General features: G+C 37.2%; 1 protein-coding gene across 2 annotated transcripts in view; it reads left to right on the top strand.

Annotated features, from left to right (window-relative positions):
• Nucleotides 1–18149, top strand: part of Ammecr1 (AMMECR nuclear protein 1) — a 112050-nt gene extending 93901 nt beyond the window's left edge. Inside the window, exons 4-6 of one of the 2 annotated variants that reach the window (XM_052737257.1) lie at nt 10232–10322; nt 11638–11734; nt 13676–18149. In XM_052737257.1, the coding sequence (XP_052593217.1) occupies nt 10232–10322; nt 11638–11734; nt 13676–13790 (303 nt within the window). In that variant the 3' untranslated portion in view covers nt 13791–18149. Of the gene's footprint in view, nt 1–2291; nt 9341–10231; nt 10323–11637; nt 11735–13675 lie in introns of those variants that run through there. The other variant, XM_052737267.1, reaches the window with a different exon arrangement.
• Nucleotides 18150–18404: the final 255 nt, after the last annotated feature.

Below are 18404 nucleotides of genomic sequence, written 5' to 3'. Positions count from 1 at the left end.
TCAGTGGTGGTTATCTGAGAGGAGAAATACATTTAATGTCACTGAATTACATGCTTTTAAAATTATGAAAAGATAAAAACAAAAGCTATTAAAATGGTACATTTTATTTGTATTTTACCAAAACGAAAATAGTAAAATAAATTTTACTAAGGTGCACACACACACACACACACACACAATCTTTAGTAATTTTGACTTCCTGAAGAAAACGCTAAAAAAAATTTAGAATATAAAGAAAAATAAGTTCCTTATAATCTCACCATTTCATTTTTTTAATACAGTCAAGGCCTTAGTAGCATCTGTGGGCTCTATAAGCACAGATCTAGCCAGCTATAGACTGAAAATGTTTGGAAAACATTACATCTGTACTAAATATGTAAATTTCTCTTGTCACTAGACTTGGGTATCCTGAACTATGTTTCTTTACATTCTTTGTGTAGCAGTACATTTATATGCCTAGTTATATATGTGATTATTATGTAAAAGAAAATTATGAAGATGGCCTTATGGCTTATCCTTGCATATTAGTTAATTATGTATTTTTGATCTTTTATTTGGAGAAGTCAAACTATATTATGAAAGCTATAGCCTTCTCTTGGAGAAATTTCACACTGTCAAGTAATTTGAACTCTTTCCCCAGAATAAAATACCCTATTTTCTGTGTTTAATTTTAACATGAGATGCAGAGTCCTGCATGTGCTTATGCCATAGGGGAAAACAAAATTATTAAAGAATTATAGTAGAGAATTTAAAGTTAAAAAAATAAGAGAGTACATTTGAAATAAGCAGAAGTTGGAATAGGGCTGCTGATGAAGTGCATTACTTCAGTAGAATCCCTTATTAAAGGGATCTTTTAAAGGTATGAAAAATGAGTAATTTGGGGGAAAATATTCATTAACTGATGTGTTGTCATATCCACCTGCAAGGCTAAAATGATTGTTAAATGAGAAAAATTACTCCCCCAGGGAGAATTCTAACACAGTCTCTCTTGTGTTTGAACATAAAAACTTATCACCACCACTGCTCTGTGTTCTTCCATTGACAGCATTATGCTAATTCTAAATGACAGGATGATTGACAGACACGGCACTTTAGAAAGAAAGAGAACCGCACATAGCATGTCGGAACCTTCCAAAATGACACGTAGCCTGAAACTAGTATAGTTCCACTGTTCGGAAGTCATGTTGCCCTTTCAAACAGTATGAAAGGTTGTAAGACAAATGACACCGGGCAGAGTTTGGCAGGTTGACTCTCAGGATAGTCACCGCAGCCGCTCATTTTCAGGATATTCTAAGTGAATAGGCTTTGTGTTTGTAGAAGTTGTGTGGCATACATCCTAACTGTGATTTTGTTGGGATGTAATGCAGAAGCACATCACTGACAGAAGTCAAAATATTTTCTAAATTATAATCAGGCATTTTTACTTCTGAGCTTTAGAGGGAAGAGCATTTAAAGGCATGAAGAACAAATGTTCTCTAACGTATCCTAAAGTGGAAGCTCAAATCATATTTAGATAGATTAATGATGCTTGCACAAACTTGGGGACTTTTTCTTCCTTATCTGGCTTCGAAGACAGCTTTTTTTTTTTTTTTTTTTGGTTCATTAGTACATCACACTTACATGGAATCATCCCATGCTTAATGGGGCTGGCCAGCATGATTCTTGTGTGATTCAAAAATCTGTCCCTGGACTATTAAAGCTAGACCTCATGTCTCTAGTCTCACTCTGTCCCTAATATAATAAAGCATCTGTCATTGTATGTGAGCCTTGAGGACTCCTGCCACTCAGAGAGAGCTGTACTTCATTTTCAAAAGAACCTCTAATGCACACCTCTTGAGCGATCCCAGTTCCATTTCTGATGTGTCTGGTTGCAGTTAATAATAGGGTGCTTTTGTAACATCCTTCATGAGAATAAACAGATGAGATAGACAAATTGGCTACTGTCATTATCCCCCCCCCCATATTTTAGAAGCTAATATTCTCTTTTTCACTTTCCTTCCCACATAAAGGTTTCCAATTTTTTTTAGATCCTCTTAATGTACAACTGAAAACAGAGTCCCCATTCATACACAGATGGCTAGCATGACTCACAAAGTCACCAAGTGAAATGACTTCCAGTCGCATGTATACAGTCTGTTTTCCCTTTGATTATTTTCCCGCAACTATGATGCACATTATGTTCTGTTTTTCTTCTGCCTTAAAATTCCTGCCTTTATGAACACAAGACAAGCAACAACAAAAATAAATCAGTCTACCTAGCTCTGGAAATTACACCTCATTGTTATTTTCAGAAGGACCTTGAGATGGAGTGGAAGATGCCATTATGGAAATCCAGTCCTTGTCCGAAGCTCTGCTTTGAGCATTGTTTTCAGTGCCATGGAACATTGGGATGCTTTGCACTTACTGGCCATCTCCAGAGGATTTGCTGGGTATCAGCAAGGCCTCGTGCAGAACAAGAAGCCTAAGGAGGAGGCAAGCAGTTAAAGCAACTTCTTAGAAGGGGATTTAGTCCATAAATATTTGCATTACTCATTTGGACCCTTAGGGAATGGGCAACAGAGTCCATCCTCAGGTCTCCTGCCTTCCTGTCTGTATTGTTTGGTGGAGGAAGTTTCTGTTTCCTTCCCTAGAATCCACACTGTCTTCCTTCTGCTTGCCTAGGCTCAGTAACAGTTCTTTCATCGGCAGTTTGCATATATCCTCAGCATTTAATTTTTTTTTCAAGTGATGAATTCTGAGAACAAGGAGACTTGGGTTCTGTTCTTAGCTGCCCCTACCCCAGTTCTGTGACCTTTCTGGACCTCAGTTTCTATACTAGGAAGTTGAAAAGGTTGGACTAAGGTCTCTTTGACAGAGTGTGGTTCTGTGGCAGACTCCCTTAAAAAAATGGCTTCTGGTTCATTTTACATCCAGAGAATGAATCAGCTATTTAGAAATCATAAAAAGAGTTCCCTAACTTTTGAAATGGCCATTGTCAATGTAAATGTTGGCCAAAAATTGTCAAAGAGCCCATTTTTTAAAATTATGCATTCTACTTTTGATTTTCACAAAGAATTCTCTTGGGTAACAAAATATTCTAAGCCATTAATGCCTCTGTTTTATTACTGTCATGTCTTCCTTTAAGTCAGCATTTTACATTTAAATGTAAGGGAAACAGTCACACTAGGGAGAGATTATTCATTTTACAAGTGGTGCTTTGCTTTGCAGAAGGATTCAGTGTAGTATCTTTATTGTCTTCCTTGTGATTTCAAGATTAATTTATTTTCATAAATTCAACCCCCATGTAGCTGTTTAGAAACAAACCTCTTCCATAAACTGAGCTAACCCATATTGAGTTACATATTCAATGTACAGTTAGGACTTGAATATGATTTTTCTTAATTTCTTACCAAGCAAAGATTTCCTACAGAACAGGTTTGAACAGAGATACCCTCTGTAGCCCAGTCTTTGAAGAGTAAATTAATTCATAGCTCTAGGTTTTGAAAAATATAAATAACTTCAGTTTCCCCATTTTTAATTTCATCTCCTTTGTCATTTCCTTTTTAAAGAATGGTAGGAATGCATTTTTATAAGATTTGATGAAAAGTGGGCCTTTTATTTAGAGGTATGTTGCCTGAACTTTGCATGGGGAGCTTCAGTGTATTCAGTTTTCTGAATGCTTATTATAATTAGTCATAATAAAGAAGTGATTTTCCCCATAATTACACTCTGAGCTATAACTTGTTCACTGTAAACCTTTGAGTAAGAGCATTTTCTTTCATTGAAAATGATATATAAATATGTTCAGCTTCATAGCTTTTTAATGCACCACTTCATTAATACTGCTTTATTTAAAATCTTAACTGATTCTTTAAAAGGTCATAGGGGTTATTGTTAGAGAGTTCAGGCACTTTAGAGTGTCAAGCTATTAGGTAAAATAAATGCTATATGTGATTTTTGTTCATGGGCCTTTGTGACTAAATTGGCAGGCTGTGTTCTTTATAGACAAGATGTCTGAGTCTCCTACATGAATCAAAATTACTACAACAGCTAAGAACTGGTCTAACTGCACTAATTTATTGCTAAGCTAAGGTGACTAATTTACAGGGATTTTAGACTATAGCAGCATATATGTATTTTATTCAAGGAGATACTTGCAGTTGTTGCTACATAACAGGAAAAAAAATCCATTAGCTGAGGTAGATGATGAAGCCAAGTTTTTATATTCAACTATGTCAAAAGATTACTAATGTCTAGGTGATTAATTTATAATCAATTATCACTTTTGATTTATATTCCTGTTTTTTTTCTACAAAACTTCTCAAGAGGTATTGAGTGTATTCTAAGAACTGGGTGGATGATACATAAAAGCAGCCTAAGATGTACTTCTTATTGGCCCACTTCAGGAGAAAAATATTTTTAAGTCACTAAGTTGCCTGTTAGTCATACTAGGGATTATGGGCTAATACACCACCTTTCCTCCATTATAGTCTTCTAAAGAGAAGTTACATGCGTGTTTTTTCTTATTGACAAAATATTCATGGTCACAGTGCTACAATTCACAAATCAAAAGCTACTAAGGGAAAAAGCAAAGAAAAAAATCCAAATTTCAGCAAGACTTTAAAAATTTGTAATTTAGCCAGATTATAAAGGGGTCATGTTAACCAGAAAGACACCTTCAGAACTCCTGAATTTCTGCTCAAACTGGTGGGTAAAGACATGCAGCCAGCCACAGGACTGAGAATTTGAATGGAGGATCTAGAGAATATACAGTCTAATTTTTTTTGGTACTACTGAGTTTGGGGGTAAGCACTGAGTAGGATCCATACAGATCAGTATCAGCTTCTACGATTAAATAATTCTACCCTAAGAATTATTCCAGATTGCAAACTTGGAATAAGTAGGCCCGCATTTGAGGTACTGTCATCTTTTAATGTTGAATTTTCTCTCACTAGGAAAAGTCACTATTGTGATAGGCTGAGCTAGAGTGGAAGAAAATTGGTTGTGATGTGATGAGTTTGAGAGAGCAATGTATAGCACTGTGGATTTGTAGTATTTTCAGGGAAAAGAGGTATCAAGTTTTTCTACTCAGAAGTAAGAGAGTCTGGGTCTGATCCTGGACTGTCCTGTGCAGCATTTGTTTCTGGCCACAATATCCTAGGCTGCTTTCTGGATGCATATGTATGTCATCAGCAATGCAAGCCTTGAAAGAGTTGGGAGTGTGCCAGACATCCCTGTTCCTCTCATTAAGAACTGAGTCCTTTCATTTACTTCAATAGTGCTGGTATATTAAGCCTGGCAGGTCAGTCTTTTGTGAATGGCCAGTAACTGACTGTGTTGTTAATTACAAAGCATATTTTGCCCAAAGATTTTATCTAAAAAGGCATGCCAAGCAACTTTTAATTCTCTGACCTCCTGCTATATGTTTCTTTATGTTATTCAAGATGAACTTACTTTATGGTGAGCCATGGCCATCCTGTTGGAAAAGCATGAGGTCCCGAAATGGGCGTTAATGGAACTGGCCCTGCCACTACTGTCTGAGATAAGATAGTACCCGAGGAAACTGATTAATATTCTTGGCCAAAATATTATCAGGTGCAGAGTTAGCTTCAAAGGTCAGGACTTGGGACATAATTGTAGACCCCAGTGGTCAAAGGTTTCATGGAGCCCACTCAACACCAGAGCACATTTTATAGGCAATTATACTCTTAGCCAGATGCCTTTTTTCTTCTCTTTCATGTTTTAACCTGTTCAGATTGTCTGCTCACCGATTAGGCTCGCCAGTAAAAGCAGGACCCTTTTGTAGTGCTGCCTGTGTATTATAGGACTAATACTTGCCTTACAGATAGATGAGGCTTTATTAAGCTTTGACTATGCAGCTGTAGAGAACATAATATGGACCATGTATTATAATGGAGTGGGAGAGGGCACTTTTTTTTAATACTCTTATGTTGAGGGTCACTGCATTAGAGAATAATAATTTTAAGTGAAACCACGTTTCTAACAAGGGGCCAGATAATGAGGATAAATGAAATCTGTAGACAGTCTCGGGGCTTCATTTCAGCCATTAGTTATAATCTCTTCTACCAAACCTTTTACTATGAAGCAACATTGATTAATTTGCATGTATTTTTTCTCCCCACACATGCTCACTGATAGAATGAACAAATAGAGAAATGGACAAGAGAGAAAAGATGATGGAGACTGAGGCCTGGTAGACTTGGGGATGCATAAACCCCAAACTGGGTAATCAACTAGGGAATAATCAAGATAACTTACATTAATCTTGATATGTAATTATTCTGAACAATGTTTAAAAATGAAAGATTGTATAATATCACTAGTAAAAATGACTTGCTATGGAATGGCTCTGAATAAATATGGCTTTCTTTTTAGCATGAAATAGAAATCTGTTGAACTGGTCTGAATGTTCACTCGACATACAGATATAGCTCCCTTTAACTCCATATCCTCTTAGCTATAAGTCCTACATTTAATATACTACAATTCTAGTTGATTTATAGCTCTACTTAGCAAAAGTACAGTCTTGACTAAAACAATATTATAGCAGCTGATGGACCTTGAAAGCATTTTTTCTCAGACATTCTAATCATTTTGAAACTGACCTGCAGAGTCCCTTGAAGCTAGATTTGTAAGTCTCGAGGTTTTGCCTACGTGCCTTTTTTTAAATTTTTTTTTTTGGGGGGGAGTGGGGGAGAGTGGTACAGTTAGGTAGGGATATATTACTGCCTGATTGCCATTCTGTACCTAGATACTTTCTCTTTTTCCATCCTAAGACAGTTACTAAGATAGTTTTAGAGCACACTTACTTCATGGAACCCCAGTTCTCTATGTAACTGATCCCATATCTCATTGATATATAGTCAATATACAGTCAACCATAGCTGTTATGAAACAGCCCAGCAAAAGCCATTTAAGGGAGAAAGCATTTATTCTGGCTTCCAGTTCCATGGGGAATACAGTCCATTGTAGTACCGAAGGCAGGGTGGTAGGAGATGAGGCGAGCACCTCTCCCAGTGCATCCATCAACAGTTGAGAAACAGGCAGAGAGAACAAGAGGTAGGTCCAACTATAAAGCCTTACTCGCCCCCACCACCTGAATTACTTCTTCCAGCAAGGCTCCACCTTCTAAAAGGTCACAAGCTGGACACGCATGTTCATGTACAGGAGCTTATGGGGGAACTTTTCATATTCAAACCACGGCATCATTCACTTTGGTGAAGAAGACTTAGGTTGCAAAGTCAGCGATTTCCATAGACTGATCAGAATTGGCTGCTTCCACTCTCCTGTGTTAACTTCTTCAATGTAACTATTTGTTGGCATCCGTGGTCCAAGTACAATAAAAAAGCCACTGCTTAACAAGTACCAAAGAGAACATTATTCCCATTCTCCTTGTTCTGCTAGTTGAAAAACGAGTCACCCGAGTTTGGGCTTCTAGCTTTGTGGAATAGCTTTCTGACCTGTGAAAGCTTCTCACAAAGCATTTACTTTAAAATGACCATATTTATAGGAACTTTCAGTTCTTCAAATCATAGGAACCCAGAAAAGTAAATGGCTTTTTTTTTTTTAAATCAAATTTGATGCCTGGGCCTTTTCACAATAAAAAAGTAAATAAACAATCCTGTTGTTGAGTAATTTTTATTTTATTCAACATGTCCAAGTTTTGATCTCAGATAAACAGGTTTTGAAGAAACAATTCATATATACCATACAATTAGTCTTAGCCTCTTTTAATTATTAAATTACTGAGATTTAAAATGTCAGAGATTCTCATCGAAGAGAATGTGTTCCTATAGAGGATTATATGTCTAAACTATCCCATCATCTAAGTAATTATTTTCCCCCAATATGTAGGCACAGAGCTTGTGGTTTGCCAGAGCTTGCATGGTTATTAGAGATTATCTAGTTTAGCATGTTAACAATTGTCAGGAGGTACAAACCATCCCTGCTGAAATGTGAGCAACCCTGCAATTCCGATAATGTTTTCATCCCCTTCCTCTCTCCGAGACAGTTAAATATCGCTGATCTTTGCCTCACACTCTCATCGTGCAGATAAGGAACCCGTCTCAGAGTTGTGACTAGACATCTTAATAACACCAAAATTATTTTCAATTTTAACATGACAGATTTTTGATAAATAGAGGTAACGATTCAAAATTCACTGCAGTGAATGATAGAGCATAAATTACCTGTGCTGTGTATTTTGAAGAAACAAATTATGAAGCATCTGATACTGTCAGAGACTAAACTTTCAGAGTCACTGATCAGGACGTTAGTATAGAGAAAGTGTCAGATCTGTTATTGCCTCAATGCTGTGTCATACTTTGGGGTGACTGGTAGATGCCCTTCATCCTGGAAATAATTTGATAACTAAACATTCATGTTTCCCCTCAGCTGTCCACAGTCACATCCCACAGTGCCTGAGAGGCCTTACTGCGATGGTTTTTAAACAGCTGTCCTGGTTGCATTTTTAGCAAGAGGAGATTCATGGGAATATTGATATCTAATAGATAGAATAGCCACAGGGGCACACTTTAATAATAATTAAAACAGTAATTGCTCAAAAGATCTGACAGGCTCAAAGGGTACATGTATGAAGACAGGATGAAATCCACTCCCCAGGGGACATTTCATTCCCTGAAAAACTAGAAAACTTCTGCTGAAGGGCAGAAAGAGCAAAAGAGATTCTCACTGGTACCTTTCTCCTCTAAAACCTTAGCATGTATCCACACATGGAAAGCATATGCCTGTCTTCACTTATCTGCTCTAAAGAGAAGTCTGTCTGGGAATGGTGTGTCCCTGCCTTTCCATCTGCCCTCCATTGCATCAGGCAGCCCTATCCTCTTCCTGGGGACTCCTAACCTGAGGTTCCTAGAAAAATGAGAGAATAGAATAGGATGGTCCTACTCTAAACTTTACATTTTTATTAACAGTGTCTTGAAAGAAGTTAAGAACTTTGAATAATTTCTCTTCAGCATTGTGTGCTATTCTATGAGGGGAAAGGACCACTTCCTTTTGATTATATGCTAATCAAAGGGAAAGCACATTGGTTTTGCTTCAAAACAAAATAAAAAGTAAAAACCAAAACATTAGCAACCAATCTTCCTACAGCCAATGGACTTCTCTTTTTGGGTATCACTAAAAGTTTATTTCACACTTTAAAATGTTATACAAATGGCCGGGCAGTAATGGCGCACACCTTTAATAATTTTTAAGTTATCCCAGCCTCGGGAGGCAGAGCCAGGCGGGTCTCTGTGAGTTTGAGGCCAACATGATCTACAGAGCAAGATCTAGGACAGGCATCAAAACTACACACAGAGAAACCCTATCTCGAAAAACCAAAAAAAAAAAAAAAAACAAAAAAAAACAAAACAAAAGAAAAAACCAAAAAAACAAAACAAAACAAAAACCCTACAAAAAATGCCCTGTCCAAAGGTAATTGGAAGTCTTTATTGCTGTTAAATCGACACATATTATGAAATGGACAGTCTGATTGTTTTCATTACTTTTTAGTCTTTTCTTTTAATCAGGGTCTCACTATATAGTTCAAGCTGCCCAGGAGCTCGCCATGTAGCACGGGTTGACCTCAAATACAAGATTCTCCTGTCTTGTCTTCCATGTGTACCACCCAGCCCAGACTGTTTTTTCAGACCTATCGGACAGTGGTAGTTTGCCTCCAGATTAGTTAAGGTTTTGAAGGAACTAAAGCTTGGTACATAAGGGCATAAGTACAGGGAGTTTGGGGTTATAACCTGAAGTCATGAGTGTGACTGCATGGGGTTTTGCTATCTCCTTGAAGTCTTTTCCTTATTCCAGGTTGGGAAGTGTGGCAGGATTCTTTCCCTTAACTATCCTACTCTATGCCTATAGTTTGTTTCAGATTTATTTTTTAAAAAAAGCATAGCCTGGTATATGTTGGACATATATAAGTCAGCATTTTTTCAGTCTCTATGGATATTATACTGGCCTTCCAATCCAAAATCAAAGTGTTGGAAAACAGAAAACTACTACATACTTCTAAAAACAAGGGGAAAGGATTGGACACTTAGCTCAGTGATAGAGTACTTGTCTAGCAAGCACAAGTCCCTGGGTCTGGTCCTCAGCTCTGGAAAAAAATACTAATAAATAAAAACAAGGGTGGGGAAAGAATTGCGTTGAAGATTAAATTATAACCTTTTCTTTCTGTTTCCATAAAGAAGTCTGTACTAATAAAACTGCCAATTTCTTTCAGGTGGGTGTGCATGGCATTAGAATAGAATTCATCAATGAAAAAGGATCAAAACGCACCGCCACCTACCTACCGGAGGTTGCAAAGGAGCAAGGTCATTGTTGTACTTTATTTCATATGCTCTAGTGAAGATTGTAAACTGAATTGCAGTAGCTGACCTTGCAGATATGTCTGATAATTGATCGACATGACATTATAATAACCGACCCTTTCATCACTGACTGCCACTGCAATGTCTGGTTCAAATTGGTGAATTACAAAGAATCTGCATCTTGACAGTGACATTTGACAGCATATACTCATAAATACATAGTTTCAAAATAGCACAAATTTATCAAAGTTGGGGTTTATTTTAAGCAACAGTTTGTTACTACTTTGGAACACAATTTTCCCATGCACCAGTATGCAGAACTTAGCATGGTGGTATAAAGAGGCCTTAGGCTTAAAGACAGCCAGGTAGTTTGATGGTATTCATTGTCAATATCTAATAATTCTTCTTAGGTGATTGCTATTCTTCATTCTGCTAATATTGAAAATGTAAGTTTCCCATTAAGATTGGGAGCTTTGTGAATACATGAAGTAACACTTTATGTTTAGTCTCTACTTCATGATCAGTAACAATTTTCTTATTTCACAGATATGCCACACATCGTTATGAACCAATATGGTGACTCCAAACAACTTTGCTATAGTACTTCATCCTTTCTAGCCACTACTAAACTCTAGTCTCACATTAGTTTAAATAAATGCTTTTCAAAAATTCTTTAGAGCTTATCTTTTCAGTAAGCATTTAAAATGTGCTTTCCTTGTATATGCTTATACAAATATGAAAGATATAACAACAAATTTTAGCGTGTTAATCCTCAAATGAGATGTTAATCTTTAAGGCAGTTATGTGAAGATTTGTTTGGATTGCTTTAGAAAATGTCTTAATACTGCAGAATCATTGACTTCATAAGGATATTAGAATAGCATTCATATCAGAAACAATTAAATACCCTTGAATGTTTCACATAAGTATAGATTATTGAGCATAGAAAATACCATTAAGACCAGCAATCACCATGAAATAGCCATGGGAGCCCCAAATACTACTGAGTTAACACAAGTCATGTTTTATTTATTTAGGCTTTCTCTCCCTTTTGAAGGTATGACCATTAAAGAAGAGCACATTTGTTACAGAGATATGACTGAACGGTTTCTTAGACAATTTAAGGCATGTGGTGATGAACCTGCTTCTATACAAGGATAAAATCATAGCTCTTCTGTATGACTTTGTTTAGGACCAAAGGAGTTGATGGCATTTGGTCACAGTGATAGCTGACCTCTACAGAGTCATTTTTGTATTTAACCAGTGGTGCTTTGTGATACGTGCTTGACTGATATTTTGTCTCATTGTCTCCCCACAGGATGGGACCATATTCAGACCATAGATTCCTTACTGAGGAAAGGAGGATACAAAGCTCCGATTACTAATGAATTCAGGAAAACCATAAAGCTGACCAGGTACCATGGCATTTTGTAGCACAAGACTAACCAGTACACTTCCAAGTGTATGCCTATAACTTTGATTTCTTTGATCTCTCAAACAGCACTTGCTTCTCTTGTCTAAAATAGTGGAAACAAATGGCAGGGCCATACTGAGAGTGGATACAATAGAACTCTGCTTGGCAGTAAATACTGCATGATATATTAGCCCATCCTTTCCATCTTTGGCTCTGTGTGATTATTCTGGCTTTATACAACCAACCCCCTGAGACTTTAAACTACCTTATTGGAGAAAATACCAGAATTAGCTATTCACTAGCTTTTGACATTGCCTAGCAGAACCCCAGGATTCTGATAAGCAGTCCTAAAATTTAAATTTAACCTTAGAATTTTGGCAGTGATAGGAGTCTACTATGAAGGCTTATTGAAAAACACAATTGAGCTGAACTTGAATGCTAAATAAATTTCATCATGGAATAATAGGGATACTTACTTAAGAAAGAAAGTATCGAACATTTTAGGAAAATGGGTTACTGTTTCCATTCATTTCAATTCTAGAAAATTGCTTTATATGCCTGTGGTTTAAAAATGGATTTTTCTCAGCTCTGCATAGTTACAAATTTGAAAATGCCCCCATTTCTGTTCTCCCCAAGTTTATAGTTTGAGGAGACTAGAAGGGAATGAATAAAAATAATTACTACTCCAAGGCAGACTAGTATGGATGTGTAGGATCATAATGCTGGGGAAGAGGAACTCCAGGAAGTCAGTGGGTGACAGAAGACTTCAAAGAGGAGGTGGATTTAGGGCTGGGCTTGAAAAATGGGTAGACTATTTGACAGGTAGAAAGCGAGGGCGGAAAGGGATTCCCTGAAGATGTGTTGTGAATCAAAGCATGTAGGTGGCGAAGTATGAAGCCAGTTTTAAGGAATACAAAGCACTATGATTGGGCCGGTCTTTCAGTGCACATAAGAAATGTCATGAAGGGAAAATGCAGCCCAGAAGGTAGACTGAGTCAGATCATGCAAGGGCTTGGTATTCCAAACTAAGAAATTTCAACCTGAATCTACAAACATTTGATAGCCATTAGAGGGTTTTAAAAAATATTCTCCAGGCCACATATGGTGGTGCTTTCATCCCAGCATTCAGGAAGCAGAGGCAGGTGGATCTCTATGACTTGAAGGCCAGCTTGGTCTGTATAGTAGGTTCCAGGACATCCAGGACTATGTAGAGAGACCTTGTCTAAAAATGTCAACTTGGGGAGTATAGGATTAGAACGGGTAAATAGTAGAGGAAACATTGCTGTTATCAAAGAATCTGTGCAAGTGGTAAGTGGGACCATCATGGAAAGGTCCAAGAGAATCCAAAGAAGCCTCTGACAGCCATGAAAGAACAGTGGCAGAACCAAGGTATGCTGGGCAATGGATAGAAAAAGAAGAAGACTGAAGGGAGAAACTATGATTCCTCTAGAAAAGCAAGGCAATGGAAGGACAACTAGACTCAGGCAAAGGAGAGGGTTCCAGTGCCAGTATAACAAACCCCAACCCAACATGTGTGGACAAAGAAAGGAATGGTAAAGGAGGGAGAAATGGAAGATCTCTGAAGAAAAATGGTCCAATGAATGAGATGTATCCATGATGGAGATATATACACGATGGTAAATGATTGGCTCTCCCCTGTTCTTTCTTGCTCCAAATTGGGTGAGAGGGGCAATGCCATTCCTGGAGCACTGTAAACAAGCAGTAGAGCAGAAAAAACAGCACTGGACTCAGAGTTTGGATTCCTGTGTTCTGATCTCAGCTTTGCTACTTACCAACTTTGTGACCTTGAACAAGTAACTGCTTCTCTCAGGGCTTCTTGTTTTCTACTATGTAAAATGATCTCCCAGGGCCCTCCTAGCTCGATAATAGCATATCATCCGTTTCTTGATATTATCTTTTCTCTTCCCTGACTCTCTTTTAGGTACCGTAGTGAAAAGATGACCTTGAGTTATGCTGAATACCTTGCTCATCGCCAGCATCATCACTTTCAAAATGGCATCGGGCATCCCCTTCCGCCATACAACCATTATTCCTGACACTGAGCCGCACAACCAGTCACTGGGCCTCTCTGCAGACCTCTTCCCAGGAGACCCTACACCTTCTTGGTCTAGCTATCTCTTTTACTGTACCATTTTATGATGATAGTTTCCGTTGCCATGGTGAAGCTTCGACATTGTCAGTTAAGAGCATCATGGTAACGGGTAGGAAAATGGCATTTGTTAAGAAGATCTTGTTATTATTTTAGATCATTGATTTTTTTTGCAGCACATACAGCTTTTGGAGTTTTCTTTCCTTACAATATTAGGTATATTTTTGCTTTGCTATCTCAGTCAGGTTTCTGTCTTTCTATCCCTTTTCTTTTTCCTGCTTCCTCCTCCCTTTTGACTGTGGATGGAAGAAAGTATGCAGTTTTTGAGGATTTATTAGGTTTGTCTTTAGTATTCCTCAGTAAGATAGTCATTTTTTGATAGCTGAGTTGGGGATTAATTCATAACAAATTCAGGTATTTGTATATTACTCTTGAATTTGCCTAAAATTCTCTTTGCTATGACAGCTTTGTATTTGGGTCAAGTACATGTTTTTCCCATGGTTAAAATAAATGAGCTTTAGTTTAAGTAATGAACATTCAAAGGTCCATGATAGGGCTTGTCACAGAGAGCAAAAACCATTGACACCTTCTGTGCTGGTTGTCATAGAAGAGACAGCTCATCGAGTTATCGAATCCATTTACAATCTAAAACGCTGTTTTAGAAAAGTATAAGCTACCTTTCAAATGGGCTGCAGAATTCATTTGGAAAGGCAGCAAAGATTAGGAAGAGATGAGATGCAGAACTTAGTGCCTTGGAGAAGACTGTAATGAAGTCAAATTAAGAGGGGTTTTAAAAAGGCAATTTAGAGAAATATTCTTGTAAAATTTTATTGTTTCTATATAAGAAACAACAGATTACAAAAATTCCTTACTCCAAAGTATTTTTTTAGGTGAAAAAATTATTTTGAGCAAATAACCAAAAAGACACTTGTCTATTTTGTATTAATTTAAATTTGTTAGCTTTAGGTTTCAATGAGTCATAATTGGTCAGAGACAACTTTAGCTACTATCTAAGACATGATAAAGATAATCTAGTGAAACAAAAGTTCATATATACTAGGATTTCAAATTTGTCTATCATGGAGACAATGCTGAGTTTCAGAGATACTATAAAGAGTTTGAATCTCTTTCTGCACTACATACTTTTGATAGAAACACATTTCTATGTTGACAGATATTATGTTGGACCTGTGAAGATGGCATTCAGATATATTAATTAGAGCCCAGGTCATTTGCAGGGCTATTCTTCCCATGGCACAATCAAAGAAAGCTTACTGATGTCAATGGGAAGCCCTTATGTTTATCCCCAGGAAAACCACAGATGATTCTGGCAAATGATGACCTTTGTTTATGGTAGTATATATATCTATATATCCTAGATATAGATATAGATATATAGATATATATAGATATATATTTGGGAAAATATATCATTTTTTTCAAATAGGAAGTCAATATAACAAGTGGTGAGTGAAATTATGCTGTAGAATGTATATTCTAAAACTATGACATGCCGCTGATTAATGAAATGGTCAAGCTTATACATTTAATTGCTGTGATAAATGACAGACTGGTAGTTCCGAAAATCATTTTCTAGTTTGTAAGACAATTGGATGAATTCGCTCAAAGTGCGCAGTTTGAGTTTTTGATGAGAGTTCTTCGAAGTTTGGTATGCCTTCATCCACAGCATCCATTGTTGAAGTAACCATTTTCAGTTATGATGCCTTAACTAAGAAGCCAATTGCTAGCCTGAAAGGCAATCTCAGTAGCCAATTCTACTGAACGCAGAGATTCGTCAGAAAAACGTAAGCTTCTGGGCTTTAGAATGGGCTTTTAAGTCCTGTTGTTTCTGCTTGGAAGCATGTTGGGATAGATTAGTCTTTCGGTATAAAAGCAAGCGGCTACCTGACATTTTCTTGCCCTTATAGGGAAAGTGAGCACAAGCTGAATGGTATTGTCTGCTGCAAAAAAATAAATAAATAAGTAAATAAAAGAAAGAAAAAGAGAAAGAAAAAAGTAAGAAACATACAAATTGAAGAGAGACAGAATAGACCAATATCGTTGTGAAATCCATCTTATCCATCATCTCATCATTTCAACAGCTCCTCGTCCGGGGTGAGCTTATGGCTAGTTTTTTTCTGTTCTTATTGTTTTTAAAGAGAAGATCTATCACATACATATATGCATGTATGTATACATATACTTACACATGCATACATGCATATATGTGTGTTTATGTATTTAACGGTGCTAATCAATCTTGAGCAGGTCACGTGACTGGTCATGCGGACTCTAAAAATCATATCAGAGTTTTTAAAATCCTTGATATATGCAGATATTATACAGATTTTCTTACCAGTGTAATAATGTTATACTGAAGAATAACCATCCTGCAGGCTTCAAAGGACGAGGTCAGCAATATTTCCCACCATGGCTTGGGGAAAAAGGATAGTTTTGTCTCCTTTTGTATTCAAGTTGATGCACAGTGCATTTTTGTGTCTAAGTAGCTGTTGACTAAAAGACTTTGTAGTGTAAAGGGTGTTATACAAACTCTAATGGTGTGCTTCAGACAAACAGATGCTAGGCCCTTTCACTTTTGATGTATATTACAAAGCTGTTAAATATGTGGTTTGAAATCACTTTGAATATGTGGAAATATGTAGCATGTGTCTTTAACTCGGACAAAGATTCTAATTGCACAAGTTGTGTTCCAGCCAGTTGTGGTTTATTTGTTCAGAAACACAAATGTGAATTGCACTCTTATCACCAGAATATTGTATAAGTTCCGTGATCTTTAAACAGCTCAGAAGTAATACTTGAACTTCATTTGAGTAGCACAAAGTTTACAGATCCCCTTTTAAATGTTAATTAGTTCCAAGTTAAGTTTTCCGTTTTTTTTGGTTGTTTTTTCTTTCTTTCTTTTGTTTTTGTTTTTGTTTTTTTTTTTTTTCAAATGCAACTGGGTATTTTCTTGGAAAACAGTGTGTATTTTATTTTGGTATGTAGCAAAAGGCTTCCACTTCTGGAAGGTTTTATTGTTCTTAAACAAGGTCAACCAGGTACCAGATTCTATAAGAACAATTGCCCCCCCCCTCAAGTGGCCTTCTGACTGCACGAATGTGCAGCTACCCTCTCTAATCTCTCTAATCACCCCCACCCAGAGGAGGTCAGTGAAAGCAATGGAGGAAGTGCAAGGCTTGCTCTCTCCCCTCCCCCACACCTCACCTAGGATGTCCAGTCCAATGCAAGTGGTTCCATTGCACATCCAGCACACCGGAAGTTTGTATACTGGCCTCTTTTCCTGTCTTCAAATGTGCAAGAATTCGAAACTGTCATCTGGAATAGGTTCCATCTCTTATGTGTGTTAGATCAAACCAAAGAAGCCCCCAGCCATGCCCAAATGCTGCTCCAAAAGCCTGCCTTCCGGTCCTTACAAAAACCTTGCAGGATTAAATGTGTTAACTTTTTTATTTTTGTACAGTTTCTAAGTGATTTTTTGCTAGTGACGTTAAAATGAATTAAGTTTATTTGAGGAGTGTAAGTACCTCCTCCATTTAAATAAACTGGTGACTTTCCTTTTATTTTTTACAAGTGGAAACCCATTGTGTGCCTCTCGATTTAAGGGTTTCTGATTACATTATTCTTAAGACCAGCATTGATCCTTTATATACAAAGATATGTTTTCCTTGTTTTTTATTACTGTTTCAGAAGAAAATGAACCTTTTATTTTGCTCCAGACCCAGTAACTGCGCTGGTACATAGACGCACTGAGAAAAACAAAACAAACAAACCAACAAAAAATACTTTTGTAACCACCTCTGACTGCTTTTGTATATCAAAGTTGATTACTTTTGAGATATTGGGATCTAGTTTCTAAGTTATTTTAGTGTTTTATATGTTCCCCCAAATTACTTTGAATCGGTCACCAGCATAAAGAGTTTTTGGTGATGCAGTGGTGAGACTTGTAATGAGCAAAATGCTACCTGGAGTAGCTCTCCCTTCCCTTCTTAGTAACCTGGTATTTTGATTACAGTGAGACATCACGGATTACCTGAAACCCCTTCATTATAACTAGGTCCTCCCTCCTTCCACACTGAATTGCTTACTAGTTTGAAGAAGCTATTGGAAGTGGGCATTTTATATGACCTGTATGGCTTTAAAATATTAAAAATGAACAAAAAAAGAAAAAAATATGAAAAGGTTTATGTGGGTCTGTATGGTATGGCTGTGGAAAGATATTGTAGTAGTTTTGACACTATTGTTATTACCTTTAAAATCATTTACCCAATAAAATGTTAAAACTAAATCTTTGTTTTGGAGGTATGTATTTATTTAACTTGCCTCACGATGAGGTGTTGGAGCCATTGGAACTTCTGTGTTTAAGAGACGGGGTCTCCTGTGCCTCAGGCCGGCCTCAAAGTCACTTTGTAGTCAAGGGTGATCATTCATGAGCTGTGGAGGACATGGTCAGTTTTGGTGAAAACGCCTGATTAAGTGCAGACTGTTTCTTTTAACGTCGGTCTCTACCCATTTTCAGAGTATAGGTTGGACCCTGAAAATG

This window comes from Peromyscus californicus, unplaced genomic scaffold (genome assembly GCF_007827085.1).
Source record: "Peromyscus californicus insignis strain IS unplaced genomic scaffold, ASM782708v3 Scaffold_10__1_contigs__length_136768540, whole genome shotgun sequence".
Classification (NCBI taxonomy): Eukaryota; Metazoa; Chordata; class Mammalia; order Rodentia; family Cricetidae; genus Peromyscus; species Peromyscus californicus.
The sequence above is the reverse complement of the archived record's forward strand: the minus strand, read 5'-3'. Positions and strand labels throughout refer to the sequence as shown.